We start from the raw sequence: 24,206 nt of genomic DNA, 5'->3' as shown, positions 1-24,206 counted from the left end.
CCTGACTTAATTTATCCTGAATAAAGCTGTAAACTGTATGGAGTCACCTCCTTCATGTTCTAGCCTCAGAGTAACTTCTGTTTGGTGAATATTTTGTCTCTCCCCCACCTTCTATAACTAATTAGTTATCACTATTTCATAGATAAGACTATTGAGGCTTGGGAATGGTTAAGTAACTTGCCTCAAATAAGTTAATCAGTGATATAACCTGCACTGAAACAAGTTTATGACAATCACCATATTTTTAACACTACATTAGAATGGTGGAAATATGTTGCTTATACATTTGTTCAAAGCCATGGAATGTACATCACCAAGAGTGAATCTGATGTACACTATGGACTTTGGGTGATAATGACATGCCAATGTTGTTTCATAGATTGTAACGAACGTACCATTCTGATGAATGATGTTGAAACCACCATGTGTGGGGGCAAGTGGTATATGGGAAATCACTGTACCTTCCTCTCAATTTTATTGTAAACCTAAAATTGCTCTAAAAAAATGTCTTTAAAAATAAAAGGGTAATCATATTCTCAAGACAATAACAAAATCATGGCATATGCGGTGACAAAGAGTGTGCTATTTGAAAGGATGAATATAGATAGAATTTAGGGCCTTTTATGACGGGTGAAGAATTATTTGAAATATTGACTGAAATCTTTCAGAAGTCACTAAAGAAAGAGTCCCAGAAATAGAAGCACACTACGGTAGGTAATTTTATTTGTTCAAGGCTCATATTGCAAGCATTAAACCAAGCATGGGCTTTGATTCTGTGAGCCCAGATTCACATATTTAGGAAGATAAAAGCAAACTGTGATCCATGTATATGGATGAAAAACTAAAGGCTCACAGTTAATTACATCATGGTTTTAAATTTCTACAGCCTAGAAGCCAGAAGTCACAGATCTTTTAGGTCTTTCTGGATATCCCACAAGGTATCTGCACTTTTCTTGAGCTGGGCAACCTCATCATCCTTCAGCTTCTGATTGATCACACTGGTTAAGCCCCGAGCGTTCAGGATACACGGAAGACTCAGGAAGACTTCGTTCTCAATACCATACATACCCTGCCAGAACAAGAGAAACAATTAGATTAAGAAATGAAATTATAGGGGCGCCTGAATGGCTCAGCTGATTAAGCATCTGCCTTTGGCTCAGGTCATGATCCCAGGATCCCCACATTGGGCTCCCTGCTCAGTGGGAAGTCTGCTTCTCCCTCTGCCTCTCCCAATGCTCATGTTGTCTTTCTCTAATAAATAAATTAAATCTAAAAAAAAAAAAAAAGTGAAATCATAGATAAGAATGACCAGATTCCATGTTTAAACAGAAAGAAATGTAGGAAATATGGTAAGAACAAACTCGTTCTTTAATTTTCAACACTTATAGGCCCATATTTTCCAAATACTTACATTTTGAATTCGATTTTATATGCAGAATATACAAAAACACATTATAATAAGCTAGACATTTATAAGAAAGTAACACTTTTTTATTGAACTTATTGATACATCTCTGCCTGGATATACTTTAATAAAACTTAATATCTAAGTCTTCAAATTAAATTGCATTCCAATGTGTTTCTTAATGGGCTGCTTTTTATGAAATCCTAAATTTTAAAAAATTCTTTTGTTTAGGAGAGAATTTCAGGTGGTAGCTATCCAAGAGGTCCAGAATAAATGTTGGAAGCCACTCAAAAGCAAGATCTTTGCAACATCCAAGAACTGCCGGAAAAATAGCATAATTTCCAAAACACAGAATTTACCAGTTTATATAAAGCAGTAAATTTATTCAGAGTCAATTTAACCATGCAACTAACTGGATTATTTAATTATATCAAACAAGTTACTTTAATACATTTTTCATGCCTTTTTAGAAAAGTTTATTTTTCTAATCTCTGCACTCAATGTGGGGCTCAAGCTCATGACCCTGAGATCAGAGTCACATGTTCTTCCACTTAGGCCAGCCAAGCACTGCTATTTTCTAAACTTTTAGTTCAAAATTTTTGTATACACACCAAAGCAGAGATCGATAAATTCCAAATATGTACTCCAAGACCCAGCAATTATCCAATTTTTTCCATACTTATTTTTTAAAATTTTGTTATAGTGCTTGAAAAAACAAAACCAAATACACCTGACACCACATTTTACCACCAAATACTTCTATATTGTTCTCTTTTGCATGTTTTTTAAAAATCTACTGCATTTTCCCCTTATATTTCCTCCCCTGACTTATGGAAAATGAGTTATCTTATATAATGTTTTAATACAATCTTAATTTTATTGAAAAATAACCAATTTCTATTTCAGTGTTTCATAGCTTTTTCTTTTAAATATTTTATTTGAGAGAAAGAACACAAGCAGGGGGACGGGCAGAGGAAAAGGGACAAGCAGCCTCCTGATTGAGTGAGGAACCTGACTGGGGCTTGATCCCAGGATCCTGAGATCATGACCTGAGCTGAAGGTAGATGCTTAACCTAGAGTCACCCAGGCACCTGTTTCCTGGTTGTTAAACTGAACTAAATTTACTAAGGTATCAAGTACTATATCAAGGACAATCTATACTTTAATACCCCAACTTGAAATAAAACTAATACTTATTTATATGATACATATTTTGAAAATGTGTTAAAAAAGATTCAGAGTGAATATTTAATTTGCCACCGTATACAAGAGAGAAAAGAGAGAAGTTTTCACAAAACTTTGAGATTCAGAAAAAAGTAGACTGAGACCACCTTGTCCTTCTTTAAATCTAATCACAGAATAGAATACCGGAAATTATATTTGTAACAGTTTATCTTACCTTCACCATTGTTGACACTGGATGAATCCTGGAGAGATTTTTCAACATGGATTCAATGAGATCAGCCACACTTAATCCAATAGCCCAGTTGGTATATCCTTTTAGCTTGATGACTTCATAGGCACTAAGAAAAAATATCATAAAAGAGCTCACTGAAATCAGACTCAATAGTTATTAAAATTGGACTCTTTGTGTTGGCTGCTGCTCTCTTATTAAGCTGTGTAATCTTCAGTAAACCTTTCTTATCTCAGTGTCCTCTCCTATAAAGTGAGGACATCTATTTTATAAGTTTGTTAAATAAATTAACATATATTTAAAACATTTACAGTTGGAAATACTACCTAGTGGGCTCTACATGAATGCTATGATGAACTTAAATAGATTATTGAGGGGCCTCTGGGTGGTGCAGTAGGTTGAGTCTAACTCTTGGTTTCAGCTCAGGTTATGATTAGGTCTTGAGATCAAGCCCTGCCGTCAGGCTCTGAGCTCATCGAGGAGTCTGCTGGGGTTCTCTCTCTCTCTCTCTGCCCCTCTCAGTGCTCATTCTTTCTCTCTAAAATAAATAAATAAATCTTTAAAAAAATAGATTATATGCATAAATATTTATAAAAGCTACAGTGGTAAAAACATACTTTTTTCCAACCAATCTTCATATTCATAATACATGAGTATTTCCAAAATTACTAATGAAATCAGGAAACAATGAAAATAAAAAGATGTTCACATTCTAAGGACAAAATATACCTTGATTTTGAGGTCCTACTTACTACTGTCACCTAAATTACGATGACCAACTAATCTAACAGCAGAGTGAAGATGATCTACCTTGCCTGACAATGTTCTGTACATAAATTTTACACCTTGAAATCCACAAAGCCCTTGGTCCTTAAGAGGTAGCAGGAGTAACCAAAATTAGAATGTAGGAAATTGGGATTTAATGCTATCAATGACTAGAAGACCTTAGGCAAGTTACATTACCTGGGGAGACCTAGTTTTCTCATTTTAAAGCAAAGGGATTAAGTTAACAAAATGCTAAGAACCCTCTCACATTTTTAAACAATCTTATCTCTATGCACGGGTCAAATTCCAGAAAAAAATAAATACATTTAAACTAAGCAAAACAATTCCATGTTTGAGAAATTTTTTTTTAACAATTCTCTGCAAATAATAGCCGATGTTTACTGAATACTCAGCAGCATTATGTCTGTGTTTTTACTAAATTTTCGTAATAATTCTATTACCATATGACTTCAGAAGGGACAAAACTGAGATTCAACTTTATGGCTTCTGTAATACCAGTGTCATAGTTTGAATTCAAGTCCATATTCTTTACTCATTCCACAATGATACCTTATTTTATATGCATTAAGGTCATAAGGAGAGGAGTTTAAAAACAGTTTTAAAAAAAGTACAAAAGAGTTTAAAGAAGGAAAAAGAAAAAAAGAGAGATATCTTTAGTTGGGTGCAGAGAGGTAAATATAGCACAGCTTTAACACTTTTAGCAATCTATCAGTAAGTACTTATTTTAGGTAATTATGAAACTAATAGTGTCCAGGTTCTATGCAAGTCAACCCTATTCATCAGTAAGAGGCAATCTGAAAGCCCTTCTCACTTGTTAATTCCATATTTTGCTCCTGTTCCCTATACAAACAGAATTTCTCCAGAAAAATATCTGGTTACCCTAGGGGGACTCGTATGGTAGGTTTGACCAGTCAAGTTCGTCTTATCTGTTGAAGTAGACAACAGCTGCATGTTTACTATATTAAGAGTTTATCTGAGTGGGTGGCCATCATGGAAATCACTGATCATTTTATCTAGATAAAATTAATAGCAGTAATATCCATAATAGCCAAACTATGGAAAAAGCCCAGATGTCCATCAACAGATGAATGGATAAAGATGTGGTGTGTGCACGCGCGCGCGCACACACACACACACACACACACACACACACAGAGGAATATTACACATTCATCAAAAAGAATGAAATCTTGCCATTTGCAATAATGTGACTGGACCTAGAGTGTATTATGCTAGGCAAAATAAGTTAATCAGAGAAACACAATTATCATAAATTGAGTGGAATTTAAGGAATAAAGCAGAGGATCATAGGGGAAGAGAGGAAAAAATAAAACAAGATGAAATCAGAGAAGGAGACAAACCATTAGAGACTCTTAATCATAAGAAACAAACTGAAGGTCACTGGAGGGAAGGGGGATGGGGAGATGGGGTAACTGGATGATGGACATTAAGGAAGGCACAGGATGAAATGAGCATTGGGTGTTACGTAAGACTGATGAATCACTAACCTCTACCTCTGAAACCACTAATACATTTTATGCTAATTAATTGAATTGAAATAAAATTTAGAAAAAAATTAATCATCTTAAGCCTCCTTCTACTTACCTTTCAACCACCATCTTATGCACTTCCTTCCAATTTTCACTGTCGTTGTCTGTTCCCATTTCTGGATTCAGTTCCTGAAGAGAAACACCTGCCACATTCACTCCACTCCACACAGCCACTGGAGAAAGAGGATAAACATTTCATATTTCTGACACTACTTTAAAAAATCTTTTATTCTCTTAGTTCAGATTTTACCTCTGAGGCAAGTTACTGAATACCTGCTGGAACTGCTCCAAAGACAACTGACCCAGTCTACTCCCCTAAAGGCTGGCATGTACTTTCAAAATAGCCACACATCTGACATTTTAACTTTCAACCATTTTGGTGCAAAACAGAACTGTTGTGTCATACTTACAAAGAATATGAAATTCTTTGCCTCCCTCTGGGCTTGTTGAAATCACAAGGGTTTCTAGTTCACGACTACCCTAAAATTTGAGCAATCTTTAACTCCACTCCTACTCATTTTCCTTATATAAATCCCTTTTTTCTGGAGTGAAGTAAAAAAAAAAAAAAAAAAAGATAAAATCTAAAATCCAAATATACTCCAGTCATCTCTTTTCATGCCCCAAGTCCAATCTATCTCTCAAAAGAAACTCCAGGTAACCACAGTGAATTTTTCTGGTCTTAACTGAATCAAATGTCTCCTTCTAAGAATGGCCCCAGAGGCACACCGAAGGTGTTCTCTATCACCAACTGTATCTTTTGGAGGGCTCCATGTATCCGAATACCCTTATCCATTATTCTTAACACCTTTTACCCAGCCAAAAGTATATATTGAAAATGTAGATGTACAAAAATGAATAAGGATATGTTCTGTGCTGTGGCTAAATTTAGAAATTACTGGAAGAAACAGGCAAAGGAAACTAAAGCAATGAGATGGGCTATCACAGAGGTATGAAGATAAATTACAATCCATTTACTTGAGGAGCAAAGGGATATCAGAAAGGGCTACAAAAAATGGCATTTGCAGGATCCCTGGGTGGCTCAGCAGTTTAGCGCCCAAGGCGTGATCCTGGAGTCCCGGGATCGAGTCCTACATCAGGTTTCCTGCATGGAGCTTGCTTCTCCCTCTGCCTGTGTCTCTGCTTCTCTCTCTCTCTGTGTCTCTCATGAATAAATATATAATTTTTTTTAAATGGCATTTGCATTGGACCTTGAAAAATAAGTAGAGCTCCTTGGAGACCTTTGGAAGAGAGCACTGTAAACTCAAGAAATAGGAGCAGAAGCATGGGGTCAAGTCCAGTATAGCTGAAACTGGCTACCAAGGGCAAAGCTGCCCATGGCCAAATAAGATCCACTTTTAATCCACAACTTTTGTGAATTCAGGCTAATAGTTGAGAAAATTATGGAATATGGGTACTCTCATGGCTTTTGATGAAACTGAAATCTACATAATCATGTCAGGGTTGAGTATGGTTTAATTTTCTTTCATTTCATGTACATAATACAGGTCAATGTGGAAATAGGAAAAAAGATGTTTTGGAAAAAAAAAATGACAGTGATGAGTAAATAGTAGCCTAGATAGGAGTCAGAAGACATGATTCTAGGGACACCTGGGTGGCTCAGTGGTTGAGTGCCTGCCTTTAGCTCAGGTTGTAATCCCCGGGGTCCTGGGATCAAGTCCCGCATCTGGCTCCCCACTGGGAGCCTGCTTCTTCCTCTGCCTATGTCTCTGTGTCTCTCATGAATCAATAAATAAAATCTTAAAAAAAAAAAAAAAAAGAAGACATGATTCTAGTTGTAGTTGTGCCACTAATTAGCTAAAGGATTTTTTTTAAGATAGATTTATTTATGAGACAGAGAGAGAGAGAGAGGCAGAGACACAGGCAGAGGGAGAAGCAGGCTCCATGCAGGGAGCCTGACGTGGGACTCAATCCCAGGACTCCAGGATCGCGCCCTGGGCCAAAGGGAGGCGCTAAACCGCTGAGCCACCCAGGGATCCCCAGCTAAAGGATTTTTAACAAGCCATTAGCCATTATGACTGCTTTGTCTCATTTCTTCTTTCATTATAATGCAAGCCTTAAACTAGAGAACACATAATATTACTTCCAGATCTGTGGTTCTAATCACTGTACAATTTTAATAACTAGCGTTGGCTGAACTTCCACTGCATACTGCACACTGTGACGGTTTTTTATATATAAGACATAGATTCAAACAAATCCTTGGATATTAGGAATTCTTGAATGAAGTGGAACAATGTGCCAAAAAAAAGAAAAATAGCATCATTATATAAACAAGAACAAATGCAATAGTTTTAAGACCAAATTCTTTTAACATAGAAAACTCTTTACTAAAACCACATTACACACTCTCACTGAATTCAAAAAAATATTTACACCTAAAAAAAAAAAAAAAAAAAAAAATATTTACACCTAAACCTTTTTAGGGGGAAACAGCTCCTTGAATATAGGACAGATATGAATTTAATAGAATAAAGCTTATTGTTAACATTAAAATGGATAGTTTTACACATTGGCCTATTCAATGTATTTTGGTTTAACAAACAGGCTTAAGAGTTACATAACCAGAATTGTTCATAAGTGTTATTACATAAAATTGTTTGGAAAAGAAATATTAATTTATTTTTTAAAATGTCTTTAAAGTTTATTTTTTTAGTAATCTCTACGTGCAAACTCATGACCAAGAGGCTCATGCTCTTCTGAATGAGCCAGTCAGGCTCACCATTAAACAGAAATATTAACTTAAATAAATGATATTTTAACTGTTTTTCTTCTTTCTTTAACAAAATATCTATTTATTTATTTATTTATTTATTTATTTATTTATTTATTTATTTATTTGAGAGAGTGAGCATGTGCACATGGGTAAGGAGGTGCAAAGGGAGAGGACAAGTAAGACTCCATGCTGAACACAGACCCTGACATGGGGCTCAATCTCACAACCCTGAGATCATGACCTGAGCCAAAATCAAGAGTTGGATGTTTAACCAACTCTTAAACCAACACCTGAACCACCTAGGTACCCCTTAACTATTTCAAAACAAAGCATTACAAAAGAAATCAAAATATAACATAACTTTAATGTTGGTCTTTTTACAATGATTGATTTATGCCCAACAATTCTATTTAAATTCCTAAAGAAGATATTTGAGATATTTACCAAATGGCCTCTTACTACTTAAGTGATTGATAGTTATTATTAATGCTTTAGTAAAAATCAGATTTCATTTACTTTTATCTTTTTTTTTAAAAGTAGTCTCCACACCCAATATGGGGCTTTAACTCACAACCCTGAGATCAAAAGTCAGATACTCTACCAACTAAGCCAGTTAGTCAGGTGCCCCCATATCAGGTTTCATTTAAAGCAAGATTTATTTTACACTATAGAATAGTGGATACTGGTTACGTAAAAGCTTTTGTTACCCAATTTATTTCTCCTTCAATAAACATGATGGGTATAATACCTCCATCCACTGAAAGGAACTAGAAGCAGGGACATACCAGGAGCATGAGCACACCTATGTCCAGATCTCGGTTCCTAAACGCCATTCCTCTTAGAAGTAAACAGGACTCATTGGAGAAAGAGATGCGTCCAGTGCAGAGAAATGGGAAATATAACACCAACATGGTGCACTTTATTGTCCTAGAGATAAGGAAGGGCTCAAGAAACTCTGGGACATGTCAAAAAGACCCAGGTGCCAGTCTGAAGAGCCTATTACTTGACAAATCTGGGACAATGTCTGTGTTACAATTATAGTGGAAGAAGATTTGTTGAATAAAATAAAAATCTGAGTCCACATATAAATAAATGAACACATAAATGGTGAACAGAAAGCTCTCTTTTACAGTGGAACTCAATAAATATTCAGAAATGACTGAATATTGTGTCTGACAACTATCACAGTAGGAATTTGTTTGAGAATTATCGATAGATCCTAAACATAGCAGGCAAAAAACTGATGAAGAATGTATACATATTTACCTAGTTACTATCAAGGTATTTTCCCACAAATTGCTTATTTGTAATGTGAAGTATGTGAATACAAAAATTAAATTAAAAAACAAAACATTCAGAATGACAAAAATAACACCGTAAGTACACATCAGAATATTAAGGTTTTTTTTCTTTACCACTTGAGTCGCCATGTTCTCCCAAAATCCATCCATGGCAGCTGCTGGGATGAATGCCAAGTTTTTCAGCCATAAGATAGCGAAATCTAGCAGAATCCAGATTACACCCACTTCCAATCACACGGTGCTTGGGTAGTCCACTTAGTTTCCAGGTAACATATGTAAGAATATCCACTAAAACATTTAGAAATAATACATGTGAGTAAATCAAAACTGATTTCAACTGCTATGGCAATTAGCAGGTGTCCTAGCTTCTTCCTCCCCAACTTGTCCAGTCTGAGATGTGAATACAGCCAGAAAGACATAAACACTGTGACTTTACATAGTTAAGAAATAATGCATGTAAGAGACCCTATGGTTACATAAGTTTCTCGATTTTAATGTTCCATGACGGTAGGGGCTATCATCATAACCCAAAAGCCACGGGTTATTAAATTACTAAGGCATACTACTAGCAATTGTCCTGGGCACGAGATACCATTCAGGAAGAAACTGTGATAATACAAGGGGATTTATATTTTGTTGTATTTAATGAAAGGACCTCTATGATAGAACCTTTATTCTGGTGTGGCACAGCCCTGAGACTTCACAGAATAAAACTTGCTGGTCTAGACAGGATCACATCACTCTTAGGCTATAACCGTCAAAAGGAGAAAACATGCACTCAGGGAATGCAAGAGGTTAATCTTGCAATCTCCACCTCCACACAAATATACACATTAGTCAAGATATTTTAAGGTCATTTTGGACTGGGGATTATAAAGCTCTTCCTTGGCAACTTTGATTCAGTGGGAGTGACTTCCTGGAGAGTTGAGACTTTGAAGCTATACCTGGAAAGTTGTATAATGAGTTAATGTCTGCCTTAGGCAGGGGATACAGCAACTTCATATGTGCCAGCTATTTGTCACTCTTATTCCAAGTCTATTTGCCACTATGTATTTACACGAAGTTTCATATAAAAGATTTAACTATTCAGTAACCCCCAATCCAAGAGTGCAGAAAATAATACTGAAAGAATCTCTGTCCTTGCTGGCTCCCAATTCTCAATATTCCACAAACTGTAAGGATCCCCCTGCTTCTTACTCACAATCTTCCTCTATGTCCAGCATCTGGAGACAATCAGTTTTATCAATGTATCTACTATGTTCACCAATAAATAGTATGTTTGGTGGCAAATTATAGACAAAAGAAGTATGAAATAGAGAATGAATTCTGACTGTTTAGGTTAAATAGTGCAATGCTTTCGAACCAGAAGTTTTAATGTTTATTCTGCAAATGTTGATTTAGCAACAAAAGCAACTTTTAAGCTCTAACATTTGGCATTAGCATGTTATTTGTCCATCGATACAGTCTATTTCTATCTTTCAAACTGGACTGATTAATGGCTTTTAAAACTAGTTTCAAATTCAATGCCACTAGAATACACATTTTTGGCCAACAGAAGGTCAAATTTGCTAAAATGTTTCTTACAAATTAAAGCTACGTTTAAATGTTTCATTACACACCCCAGGATAATCTTCCTAGAAAATTTTAAAAAGCTTCTAGGCTCTACAACAAAGTGATGAAACAAACAGATGCAACTGTTTTATATATAACTCTTCTCACATTTTTAAACATTTGGCCCAGGACTCAGCCATTTGTTTTGCAAACACCATTCTTTCGCAGCCAATAACAAGACACAAGAGTTGCTTCTGCTACTAAATCTTAGGACAGATTCTTTAAAAGCCAAACAACAGAAATAAAATAAAACCCAAAACATTTAACTTAACAGGGGTGAACCTTAAGACATTCTTGTTAATTAAATACCTGGGTTGGAAACCACAATTATGATACAATCAGGACTGTACTTGACTATCTGAGGAATAATGAATTTGAAGACATTAACATTCCTTTGCACCAGATTGAGGCGGCTCTCTCCCTCCTGCTGGCGGACTCCTGCAGTCACCACCACAATCTTAGAATTGGCAGTCACAGAGTAATCTAGGAGAGGGAGAAAAAAAGTACTTTAAATACAACTCTTCATCAAAACATATCATATATGGTATGCTCCAGAAACCTAAACATCCATAAGCTTTTAGAACTTATATAAGCATTACATACTGTAAGAATTACATAGGCAAGAATTCTGTATTATAAGGTTTTGAAGTGTGACGCTCTTCTCAAAAGAAATGACATCTTCCTTTCTGAGTCACAGAGAAATAATCCAACCATAAAACTGACTCAGAGAATAGACCAAGGAAATAAAGGCCCTAAATTATGTTTCTGGCTAACAAATTCAAAATGCTATTGACTTTTGATGGCTACTAATTTGATAAAACATAAACCATGAGTCCCAAGTTCAACAGGCAGCCCTCCAACAGAAAAAGAGAATTAAGGACACTTGTAGACTTGTAATGTTAATCCAACCCATGAAAGGGAAGGAGGGCAAAGAAGCATTTGCTCTTGGCCAGAAACTCATTTTTAATACTCAATATTTTAAGGAAGCCTGTTTACTTTCAGCAGTTGAGTTTCTCTGGCGAATATTTTTTTTTCCCCTTCAAGAAAGTATGTCACTTCCCAAAATATAGATATTATGACCTGATGTGATCATCAGATATAATAGCTACAGATGAGTCACATAATAAACTAGTGCTGGGGCACATGGGTAGTTCAGTGGTTGAGCGTCTGCCTTTGGCTCAGGTTGTGATCCCGGAGTTCTGGGATCAAGTCCCACATCTGGGTCTCTGCAGGGAGTCTGCCTGTCCCTCTGCCTATGTCTCTGCCTCTCTCTGTCTTTCATAAATAAATAAATAAAATCTTAAGAAATAACAATTAAAAAAATAAACAATATTGCTATGTGACTTTTGATAGTTATTAATACCTTTTATCAGTTTCCTCCCCATAACATGAAGGTACTAAGACCTACCTCTCACACCTTTCTTGTGAAAATGAGGTAAAATGTGACATTCAAAAATTTCATAGTACACAGAATGCTAATAACTCAATAATAGCCAGCAGTAGTCATAGCAGAAATTATTCTGACGTTCACATTTCTATCTTTAGACACAGCCCTGCTATCATGGTTATCACTGCATAAATGTGCTAATCTAGAACAGACAGCTAGAACATGAATTTTTTTTTGGTTTCTTCAAAGCACTCAAATTACTTTGTACAAATATTTTTTGGGGGTCTAAAACACTCTTGTTCTCAGATACACGTAATCAAACATTAGGATATAATTTCCTAAAATGTCATGTGTCAAATGTATGGAAATCATCTGGGAAGTTTACAGAGGCGATACTTGTTTGTCCTCGAGGATGAACTGGATAGAGAAGGAAAGAAAAACCACCAATACTAGATTCACCAGGATGGAAGACTAATTTTATAGAGTGAGGGCATCTATGATTAGATCACTTTAGGCATGAAATGTAACTACCTTTATCTGCCACAATTTTAGGTGTCTGTAGAAATAAGCTCCCATGCTGTAGATCCATCATTTCTCCTTTGAGTTTATCTTCTAAAACATCCACAAGGGCAAGTTCATCAGCCAGAGACTAGAAATATAAGAACAAGGGTTAGTACTCTAAGCCACTCTAAGGCACCCCGGCTCACAATCCAGCAAAGAACCTTTATTTATTTATTTTTTTAAAGTAGGCTCTAAGCTGAGTGTGGAGCCCAACACAGGGCTCGAACACATGACCCTAAAATCAGGACCCCGTGTTGAGACCAAGAGTCAGTCACTCAACTGATTGAGCCCCTCTGGTGCCCCCCAACAACAAAGACCCTTTAAATGGATAAGCACCAAGTGTTAAAAACCCTGAGAATTTTATCATGGAGTTAGGTGTGCTCTTTAAACAACTGCATGAGAAAGTCTTGAATGAACTATTAATATTAAACACATTGATTTTTCTAAATTTTATCTTCTAGTACTCAACTAGGATTTAATTATCAAGATACTTAACATGCTACAAATCACTTTAAGAATATGTAAGACAACGATTCCTCATGAAACCAACAGTTCAATAGTGTTCTCAGGATATACAAGCCTTTCCATTAATGAGGGGTGGTGAAGACTCACCCAGACTCAGAATCAACCTTAGGCAGTGTCCATCCCTGAAATCACCTCCAGTTTGGAGGGTTTTTCAGAAGGCAGATTTGATTTAAACCATCAATAGTTTGACCACATAGTAGGCTCTAAAGCCCAGTTTGAAGTCTGAACTCAGGTTGGATAGAACCAACTTGAATGTCTTGATGGGCAAAGGGGTATCCTATGGATGGCAGGGTCTGGGATTTGCAGATTCTTCTGTGTCATCCCAAACTTCTCCAGTTTTCTATTCCAGTTGTCACCCTGTGCCACTCATTCAAAATACAAGTCTAAATCTCAAATATACTACTTAATCTTGATCTAGACTCATAATTCTACATATTCTATAAAATGTTCTGTATATAAAATGTTTTATTCATATGTCCTCTATATCTCTACAGAAAGAGTGGGAGAAAACAAAGCCTTGGGTTCACCCTTTATCAGTCATGTAGAGTACTTTCTTAAGCACACACTTGATCTCTCCTTGTAAAAATAAGGGGAGGGGAGGTTGTCGGTCTAGATGCAGCCAAAAATCCTTTCGGCTCTGAAATTCCATTATCTTATGGAAACTCGTAATTTGCAAAATGTACAAAACATAGTTATCCCTCTTGTTGAAATATCATTAGTCTTTGCCTTTACTGTTTTTAAGGCTATTGGCAAAATAATTAGCTTAATATAACATATCAATATGGAAATCCACTTAAAAATGAGGATGCCTCTCCTAAGGATGGCATGATCAGTCATATCAGAGAGGAGTATTGATGGGGAAAGGGTAGGTAACTGGGTTCAGAAGGCACTTGCAAGGAAAAGGTAGAGTAGTGGAGGGTGGAACAGGAGGTGTCTGGAAGGCACTGACCAGCAGAAGATGAAGCCAGTAAAAAAATCTGACCTACTTTAATTTGCCAGCCAAGGCAAGTCCTGCTCCTTGTAGGAGCCATGGGATGAGCACTGTCTAGTCCCTAGAATCCCAGTGGCTCGCTAGTCTTAAGAAGTGAGTGATAACAGGCTTGCCTTTGAGTTCCTGAGACTCTAGCCTCCAAATGTGCATTTACCTCCAAGCAACAGATTTACTTGCAAACTTTTGCAATGACCATTTTGCAAGTTGGGGATTACTTAGCCACGGTTTTCTCATTTCTTTGTATATCCACTATTGGCACTTGTTTTCACAAGTTTTCTTTTAAAACAGGTTTTGATGCTTTTTAAATGGTTTTGTCCCTCTGCAGCCTCTGACAAGAACACACAAACCTGTATTTGTCTTTTTTAAACCCTCAATTAGGACACTATAACTTAATTATAGCCATCCCATCCCATCAAGGTACCGAGCAATAGGAATATCACTTTTATTTTAGTAACATAACATCTGTGTCCCTAAAGTCAGCATGGCAAAACAATTTCAGGCTTACGTGGAAAAGGATGTCACAGGATCTCAGATCCTGTCTTTTGTTTCAGCCAGTGGGTGTGGAGAATTGGCTGAGAAGTGCGTCCTCAGCTGGTAGAGAAGGAAGAGATCCAACACTTGGGGAAAAAAAAACAAAAACTGTCGCACTGAATTTAGCTGCATCTGCACGACTGAATATCCTCCAAATGCGGAGGTAGGCAACACAGAAGATGTGTGCCTAAGTGTCAGCACTGTTGTTTGACTGAAATAAATCTCCTTCTGTAGTTCCTACGCAGGTATCCCCCGCTATCCTAAAGTAGAATGTTCCTATCAAATCTTTTGTAAGCAGAAATGGCATAGAGCAGAAGCAGCAATTACCATTAATTTATGTGGGAAATTTCTGAGAATTCTCAGATTCCAAAATAACCTCTCCTACTTCGGTTTATCTGATACCTTAAGACACATCTTGCTAACAGATGCACAAAATAAACCGGAGGCAAAGCACAGATGTTCATGCAGTTCAAAGCTCCTGAGACGCTGAAAGTATATAGCTATTTCCTGGGGAAGTCATCTGGTGGGGCCACTCTCACTGCTTGGGGTGTGTGCTGCCTCTGTGATAAAATAAACTCTGACTGCTTTTTTGCTTTTTACCTTTTCACGGTAAAAGGGAAAATTCTCTTGGGATTTCGTTTGATTAGAGAAAATAGCTACTAATGAGGGTCTTCCGTAAAAGCAAAGTGAACGAACTTTCAAAAAGCAGGGAATACCTGTATTGTAAAGCCTGTGAATCCACTTACACTGTAAATATACTTAAAATAGTTTGAAACCGCAAAGCTTAATTGCAAAAGCAGGAAGGACAAGGTTGGATAGAAGGCAAGGACATCGCTGTTGAATGTGACCACTTGTTTAACATACAACAAAATATCTTTTAATCTGAAGTCCCACGTGGACCAGACATGGCCCTATTTGCCCCATGACTCTCTCAGCCAATAAGTTACTGCCACCAATGCTATAGTATCTGATCACTGCATTTTTATATCCAAGTGTTTATTCTGCATGAAATTTTATGGGAGGAAAAAGTGTAACTTTTTCCAAATATTGAACTAAACGGACAAGCACCTTTTGTTTAGTAATTTATGGAATGCCACTTCTATCATATTATTAGATACTATTCACTTCTATCATATTATTAAATATTATTTGGGCCTTTTTCTGGGCTTTTAGTTAATCTAACTATTCTTGTACAAATACCAAATTTTATTATGTCCTACTTTCAAGCCAAGTCCAGCACTGCTAGAACTACTTGACAATAGGTCTGTAATTACACTGCTCCTAAAAGACTGACGCTGTGCCTGTAACCACAAGAACAAGGTTAGCTGACATAAGTGAGGATAGATACTCAAAGAAAGCTGGACTTAGTTTATGATAACCTCTCACGAAAGCTCTGTAAGCCCCTGACAACATGATGAGGTTGATATTTAGAGCCCCCTCTTGACAGCTAAAATGCAGAGCCTGTGATGGGTAGTAGGGTAGGAGTCCTACTTAGCAATAGAAATCATGATAAAGGAAAAGCTACGATCAAAATTTGACAAAAATAAGTTATTAGGAATAGCAGAAGCATTTATGTAATACATACTTATTAGTAATTATTCTACTAATTAGGAACAAATTCAGCCAAGTCTCTTCTCTCATGGAATGTTCTAGAAAAAGAGGAGTTAAGCAAACAATTTAAGATCATTTCTGATAGTGGCCGTACTATATAAAGACCATAGGCAGGGCAATGTTAATGTTCCTGGGAAAGAAGTTTACTTGGACAGTCAGGGGCTGCCTGCCTACAAAGTTACGATATGAAGAGGAAGAAATCAACTCTGATGGCCTAGGGTAGCACTTCACAGGTGAAAGAAAATGTAAGGAAAAGGGTTTTAAGCAGAAATGAGCTAGGTATTTTGGAGAAGTAGGGGAGATGGCACATGATAAAGTCAGAGATGGTAAAGGTGCTGAAAGTATGTAAATAGAGCCCCCTGGGGTTGTGCACTCCACCACCTTGCTCTGAGACAGGCAGGGAGACATTTCTGAAGTCCTGGATTTTGATGTACATGCCATCTATGTGTCCTATGAAACTACTGGAATGTTTAAGTACAGGAGCTATAGTTTTTATCAAAGCTCACTATGTTTCATACGAAGACAATGAGGTTGGGGAGCCTGGGCATGAGAAACAAAAGATAATTTTTTTTTGTAGTGATGGCATACCCTACTAGGGGCCTCAGTTGCCTTCTCAGACCTGGCAAAGGTGTGGGCCTCCTCAACCTACCTCTGATGCCCCAGGTTGGCACATTTCCCGGGCAGAAAGCAATGTGTACTCCCTATAAAGCATACCAGTCCAATGATGGACTCCAAGACCGGATAAGGACCTTACTATCTCTGTGATCTTCACCAAGTGGCTTATTAACCTTTCTAGGCTGTTTCTTTCCAACAGCAATACATAGATGACAATACCTCGCCAATTTTTGGGAAGGAGTAAATGAAGTAATATATAAACACCTCCTTCCTCTATTAAACTAGTAGGGTTTATAATCCCCAAATATTAATAAGGAATAATTCTGAAACACTTTAATCCTCATCCATTAAAATAAGATTTGAACATTTTTAATTAGTAAGATGGTCTTTGAGCAAGGCAGACAATCCCTCAAAGCATCTAAATTGGAAGATTCCTACTGTGTTAGCAGCAGGGTCTGTTCTCTCCAGCACTTGAATTGGGCCAAAGTATTACATAACTGTAGGCACAGTCACAAGTTTATTTACCGAAGACAATTTTAAGTTCACAGTAAAAATCACAGAAGTATTCTTTATAGCATCACAATAGCTTAGATGTAGTTTCCTGAAAAGTCTAAATTTTGAGATTTGCAGGAGAAAAGAAATATCTCTAGCTAGTGTGTCACTAAAACCTTGATGTTTTTAACTGCCTAAAGACTATCTTAGAATAAAAAGAAACTGGAGTCACTATAATTAAAGAGTTCAGAGCCTGGGTTCATAATACAGCTCTACTGGGGTGCTTTGCTAGCTGGGGTGATAGAGCATGCAATTCTGATCTCGGGGTAGAGAGTTCGAGCCCCATGTTGGGGGCAGAGTTTATTTTAAAAAATAAAATTAAATATCAAAAAATAAAATACAATTCTACTACCTCAGCTGTGTGACTGGAGGCAGGCTGCTCAATATTTTTCTTTTTTTTTTAAAGATTTTATTTATTTATTCATGAGAGACACAGAGAGAGAGGCATAGGAAGAAGCAGGCTCCAGGTGGGGAGCCCTACGTGGGACTCGATCCAGGGACTCCAGGATCATGCCCTGGGCTGAAGGCAGCACTAAACCACTGAGCCACCCGGGCTGCCCTGCTCAATCTCTTTACACCCCAGCTGCCTCATCTGAAAACAGGATATGAACACTTCCCATTCTGAGGTTGCTGTTTAAAATGAAGGGTTTTATTAAAACACTTCCACTATGGTATACATTCAATAAATGCTTTAAAAGAAACGTCAGCTGGAATATTTTTCATTTTAATTGACATGAACAGTGGACACTAAATTGTGATTCCCTATGATCTGGGAAGCAGCTACTACAAATAAGCCCCTGGTCAATACTAGCTAGAAAAAAAAAATGCAAAAGAGTAAAACCTTCATTGTTGATATCATAGTTGATTTCTCTGATAGCTTTTTCTCAGTCAAGACCTTAAAATTAGTTCCTTGAGAATTCAAACTTGCAAACAGAAACCTGCTTGGCGAGGTGTTATTTGGGCAGCCTTCAGACATGACACAAAGGAACAGTGTACTCTACTGAAGGCAAAGCAGCGATTTTTTTTTTGAGGGGGGAGGGTCCTACATTTAAAGCAGCCTAAGGAATCAATTCAGTGAGGTAAATGAGAAAGGGCTCTTTGGGTGCCTGGGTGGCTCAGCTGGTTAAGCATCTGCCTTAGGCTCAGGTCTTGATCCCAGGGTTCTGGGACGAAGCCCCACATGGATTGAGGGGTGGGGGGTGTCCCCACTCTGTGGGGAGGCTGCTTTTCCCTCTGCCCCTCCCCCTTGCTTGTGATCTCTCTCTCTCAATCAAGCCCTGGGGTGGCACTAAACCACTGAGCCATCCAGGCTGCCCAAACAAATAAAATCCAAGAAAACAAAAACAGAAACAAAACAAAAAAAGGGGCCTCTTTCCTCTAAAATCCTTGGAGACTAAAAAAAAAAAACTACAGCTTGACCTACATGGGGCGTACATAGTAGTCAAGCCAGAAGCCTGTGGAGGTATACCAGGAGAAAAGTCTGCAGGAGTGGAAGGTGCTAACAGCGTGACATCAGTGTTAAATCTCCTGATGCTGAGAACTGCTGATTATATGAGAATTTATTTCCGATTAGGGAATGTACTCTGAAGGACTCAGAAGTCATTTCCACCACTTCGCAAAGCCCTTGTGCAAGTTACTTATTAATGATAGAGGGTAAAAGGACCTTTACAATGGAGAAATCATGCACCTATCACTTCAACCTAGGGCGTCTTGGGCACCTACTGATATTAAGACAAAGTTGAACATCTCATGCCTCCTGATGTGATCCCATCACCTAGTCATAACCCTACCCAAAAATTTAACCTGAACCTAATTACAAGGAAACATCAAACCAACATCAATTGAGGGACATTCTACATAACTGACTTGCACTCTACAAAAATATCAATGATGTGAGACACAAAGAAAGCTCAGTAATAGTTCCAGATTAAAGAACAAAAGAGATACGACAAGTATATAAAATATGATTTTGGACTGAGGTGGAAACAGATATAAAAAGCTATTAAGCAAAAAAAAAAATAAAAATAAAAAATAAATAATAAATAAATAAATAAATAAATAAATAAATAAATAAATAAATGCTATTAAACAGCAGGGAAAATTTTAACTCTAGGTACTATACATTAGAGGATAGTATTATATCAATGTTAACTTCCCCGAGTGCAGCAATTCTATTGTGGTCATGTAGGGAGAGCATACTCTGTAAACACATGCTCTCATATTTAAAGGTGAAGTGTCATGATGTCTATAACTTATTTAAAATTGTTCAGGAAAAAAAAAATATTTTAAAGACAATAAAATCCTGAAGTGCCTACAGAGATTGTACACATAAACTGAAATTATCTAACATGTATGGTGTTCTTGAAATATACCTTTCCCAGAATGCTGATGGCACATGCCATACCAACTTGTCCAACACCCACTACAGTGATCTTATTGTTTGGGATTGCAGCCTCTTCTTCTGCAACTGGTGCAATCAGTTTTTCCTTAAGAGTTGCCATTGTGCCCTGCAAGAAAAGAATCAAAACATTATACATACACCCACACATAAAACCCAAATGGGAATAATCCACAGAATGCTACTGTTGCAATTTTGAACTACAGCAGTTAAAAATGAGCCTAATGATATTCTCCAACACAAATATATTTTAAAGAACGATGTAACCCACTTAATGGAGAAATCAATTAAACAAAAAACTTCTATGAAGTCATTAGAATTTGGGATACTGTGCTAGTATTTAACAAGTCGTAACAATTTTGTCTTGTGGCTCTTCATTTATTGGCTGAAAGACATGAATATTTACATTTAGAATAGCTCACTTGTTTCCATTCCCCTCATGAAGAATTTATATGTAACAACACAAACTAAATTAGGGCCCTGGACTAACCCATATGTAAGCTTGGTCTAAAAGAGTTAATAGCCAGTTATGAGTATAATTTCTACTACTAATGGTTATTATCACTCTTTGAAGATAGGGACCAGTTCTTCTACTTTGAGTCTCATTTAAAACCTGTCAGTGTACTGGACATATCACATATACTTCATAAATACAGTGGCATGAAAATAGTGATAAATGTTTATGCAAAATCTTCAGAAATATGACTCTAAATTCCGTTTAGTGTACCTTAGAACTAACTGGAAGGTGGGCACCCACTTAATACATTTTCCTTTCAAGGAGTCACGTTAGGAGAATATCAGCCTTTGAATCAGTTTCTTTCCAGCCATTAAAAAAAAAGAAAAGAAAAGAAAAGAAAAGAAAAGAAAAGAAAAGAAAGAAAAGAAAAGAAAAGAAAAGAAAAGAAAAGAAAAGAAAAGAAAGAAAAGAAAAGAAAAGAAAAGAAAAGAAAAGAAAGGAAAAGAGAAAAGAAAACCTGTTGGAAAACATTCCATATAGTAACACCAAATTTATCTGTACCATCAGATAATCAAGTACATTTTCTGGATAACTAAAATGTCAAAAGTTACTGAATTGTAAAAGAAACTTCACAATTCCATGGCAACTTAGTACACAAAATACACTGCCGGGCCTTCTTAAACAGAGAGGCAGGTCATACTTAAACCCTTTCTTCACATTTAAGTATCATTTATAATTGTAACTCATTATTATTTCAGTTTCCTGTTTACTTTTTATGCTAGACTCTCACATCCACAGCCACTGTACCTACCCTGCTTTCCAGTCTCCTTTTTGTTTCTCATCTGCAATGGACTAAGTAACAAAAGTTAACTAGTTTAGAAACTGTGTATGTGTGTATGTTAAGAGTTCAGAAGGCTCTAAATTGGAATAATACTTGAATTTGGACACAACTATGTAATAACTATTTTGTTCCATACCTATTTTTCCGCCAAAAAATATTGCCTCCCTCCATCTGTAGGAACTAAATTTAGAGATTATTTCGCAGAGCACATCTGCAGTTTTCTCACGGAGGCTAAAGAAAAAAATAGGCAGCCTGGTGCAACTGCCTCTACGAATGGCTTGACACAGAAATTCAAACACGTCCTGCATTCTGAGCAGAATCAGAAGACTGCCCCTTCTCTTGCTGAACAGAGAGATACAAACTGTGTATTTTTTCTCCATTAAGTTTATTTTCGTCGGCTGGTTTAAGATCCTTATATATAGAATCCAGTAAGCAAAACCCAGAAATGGTCGCTATATACAGACTGGTTGTTCAGACACACCTTCTAAATTAATTTTGAAAACTTCAGAAACCACAGTTAGAGGCTCAAGCCAGTACATTATTTTCTTTCAGATCCTGCCGGAGAAAAGTATTTAAAAAACTTTTTTTTTTCCTTAATAGGAGTTATAAGACATTAGAAGAAAATGTTTTCTATTATTATATATGCAGGACTGTGCCAAGATCTGAGTGCTTAGCTGCAGGGAAAAAGAATGGTAAACAGGGTGAAAACCTCTGATTCTCGGTCCTTTCCATCCCCCGCAGGTCCAGCGCCCCCGCCTGGGGGGGGAGAGGAGATCCCTCCCCGCCCGCCCCGCGGATGTAAATCCTTAGAAGTGAGCCAATGAACCGGTGTCTTAAATTCAAAAACAAAGACTCTTTTTGCAGACTATCCTTCAATTTTAACTTTCTTCTTAAAAAGATTATTTATTCATGAGAGACACAGAGAGAGGGGCAGAGACACAGGCAGAGGGAGAAGCAGGCTCCCTGCGGGGAGCCGGATGCGGGACTCGATCCCTGCACCCCTGCACCCCGGGATCACCACCTGTGCCAAGGGCAGACAGACGCCCAACCACTGAGCCACCCCGGTGCCCTGATTCTAACGTTTTAGAAAGCCAGGTTTTGCCATCGAATTCCTCGACTTTGCCATCGAATTCCTCTGGCTCTCGCTCCCCCGGCCGCTCCCTGCAGGCCCCGGCCGCAGCTTGCCCAGCCGCCGCCCACAGGCCACCCCGCGCCGGGAGCAGCAGGTCACGAGGGAGGACAGCAACCTCAGGTCGCCCAGGAGAAGGTCCCCAGGGGCAATCCCGGGCCTTCCTCACTCTCAACACCCAAAGCTGGCCAAGTACACAAAGCTCCCGAGGCATCAGGAGGAGAGGCCAGAGGGGAACAGGCCTGCGTCTCCACGAAGGCCTTCTGCATCCCAGCAAACCCGGCAAACCCGGAGGGCCGGGCAGGACCCGCGCATCATCCTCTGCCCGCACCCGCCCAAGCAGGGGCTCGCGTCCCCGACCCGGGTAGTGGATCCCACCGCCCAGGCTCGGGGTCAGCCAGCTGTCACGTGCGCCTCGGCTAGCCCCTAGTTCCTCCAGCACGTGCGCGGGGTCCGGCCCGCAGGCCCGGGGAGCGGGGGAGGGGGGATGCGGCCTCCGGAAAAGGATCGAGGGCATGCAGCACCCGGGTTTTAGCTGCCAACGCCCCAAGTCCCTCCCGGATACAGCACAGGCCGGAGGCGGGCTCTGGGGCGGCGAGGTCACGGCCTCGGGCTCCCCCGCGGAGGGCACGGCCTGCAGCCCCACAGCCTGGCGGCGAGTCCGGGCCCGAGTCCGGATGCTCCGCGCTAAAGGCCCCAGAGAGCACAAGCCCTGCAGGGCCCTTTCCCGCGGGCTGCTACGCAAGGGCCCCCCCGCACCTCCCACCCCGGGGCCCGTGAGCCCGGATCCGGGGTTCCCGGGGGGCACCTACCCGAGACCAGCGGCTGTAAGGGTCGCGCGAAGGAGACCAGGTTAGCAGCGCGCGTCTCCGCCGGCGCAGGATCCGCAAGGAGGGAGGAGGAGGCGGGGCCCGCCCGCCCGCGCCGCAGCCTCTTGGCTTCCTCTATTGTGATTGGAAACCGGATCGCCGGATCGCCGCCCACCCCTCCCCTCGGCTCGCTCAATCCCCTTCAAGGACAAGGGCTCGAGTGCACACGCGCTCTCCCTCCCCCTGGAGGAGGTCACCTTCCGAAGGCAAAGCTGCAGCCTCCCAGCTTAGACTCTTCAACCCAGAGGTCCCGTTATCTCTAACACTTTGCCCATCTTTGTTCTGGACCCTCACGCTCTCGTTTGCATACATTTAATCCAAATAGAAAGACAATTTTATTTTGCCCATTCTGGGTCAATTTAAGAGGACCCCTGTTCTTAGGCAAGGTGTTGGTGGCAATGTTACCCTGGAATAGTACTGGTGCTTCTGGGTGTTTTGAAAAATAAAACTGATTTTTCAATGTTCACGCTCTTGGTTGTAAAGTTCATTTGGTACGGCAGTAACTACCCTCCCCCCGCTCCCCCCCCCCACACACACATACCCTAACTGAGCAATACTCATTGGTTTCCTTCTAGCTGTCTGGCAAGATCAGTGAGGAGCAGTGCCTACCTTCTGAAGTTCCTCTACAAATATGTATGCTCTCACGGGTAGGCTTTGATCTCAAGGAAAGATAATGGGGTAAGATGCCTTCATTTTCTGTGTCAGCCCCTGAGCCACAAGGCTGAAAGTTCTCATTCACCTGTGCGGTTTTAACACCCAGCTCAGTGCCTAGTACAATCCAGTATTGGTGAATGAATGATCAAGCAGTTGGAGACATCCCTAAGATTCAGCTTCAGTTGTATTGTGTGTTTGTTTGTGTTAATAAAATGCTTTCAGGAAGAGCAAACACCCTGATGCGAAAGGACGTATTTTGTGTTAGTTTTTGTGTAAATGATCAT

The 24,206-nt window shown here is 38.9% G+C and overlaps 1 protein-coding gene across 9 annotated transcripts; it reads right to left on the bottom strand.

Annotated features, from left to right (window-relative positions):
* Positions 1-701: 701 nt before the first annotated feature.
* LDHB (lactate dehydrogenase B) lies at positions 702-23,974 on the bottom strand. Of its 9 annotated transcripts, none has more exons than XM_077870811.1 (8): positions 23,212-23,385; positions 19,947-20,081; positions 12,720-12,837; positions 11,111-11,284; positions 9,305-9,478; positions 5,211-5,328; positions 2,805-2,928; positions 702-1,069 (listed from the first exon to the last, which is right to left on the bottom strand). In XM_077870811.1, the coding sequence occupies exons 2-8, from the start codon at positions 20,073-20,075 to the stop codon at positions 902-904; spliced, it is 1,005 nt and encodes a 334-aa protein (XP_077726937.1). In that variant the 5' UTR covers positions 20,076-20,081; positions 23,212-23,385; the 3' UTR covers positions 702-901. The 9 variants fall into 9 exon arrangements, with proteins under 9 accessions (XP_077726937.1, XP_077726929.1, XP_077726932.1 ...); XM_077870803.1 differs by adding an exon at positions 20,700-20,788 and having other exon boundaries at positions 1,066-2,928; positions 23,212-23,423; XM_077870806.1 differs by lacking the exon at positions 23,212-23,385 and adding an exon at positions 23,878-23,974 and having other exon boundaries at positions 1,066-2,928.
* Between the last annotated feature and the right edge of the window lie 232 nt (positions 23,975-24,206).

The sequence above is a fragment of the Canis aureus genome, chromosome 25, assembly GCF_053574225.1.
Source record: "Canis aureus isolate CA01 chromosome 25, VMU_Caureus_v.1.0, whole genome shotgun sequence".
Classification (NCBI taxonomy): Eukaryota; Metazoa; Chordata; class Mammalia; order Carnivora; family Canidae; genus Canis; species Canis aureus.
This window is presented reverse-complemented; position numbering and strand designations above follow the sequence as displayed.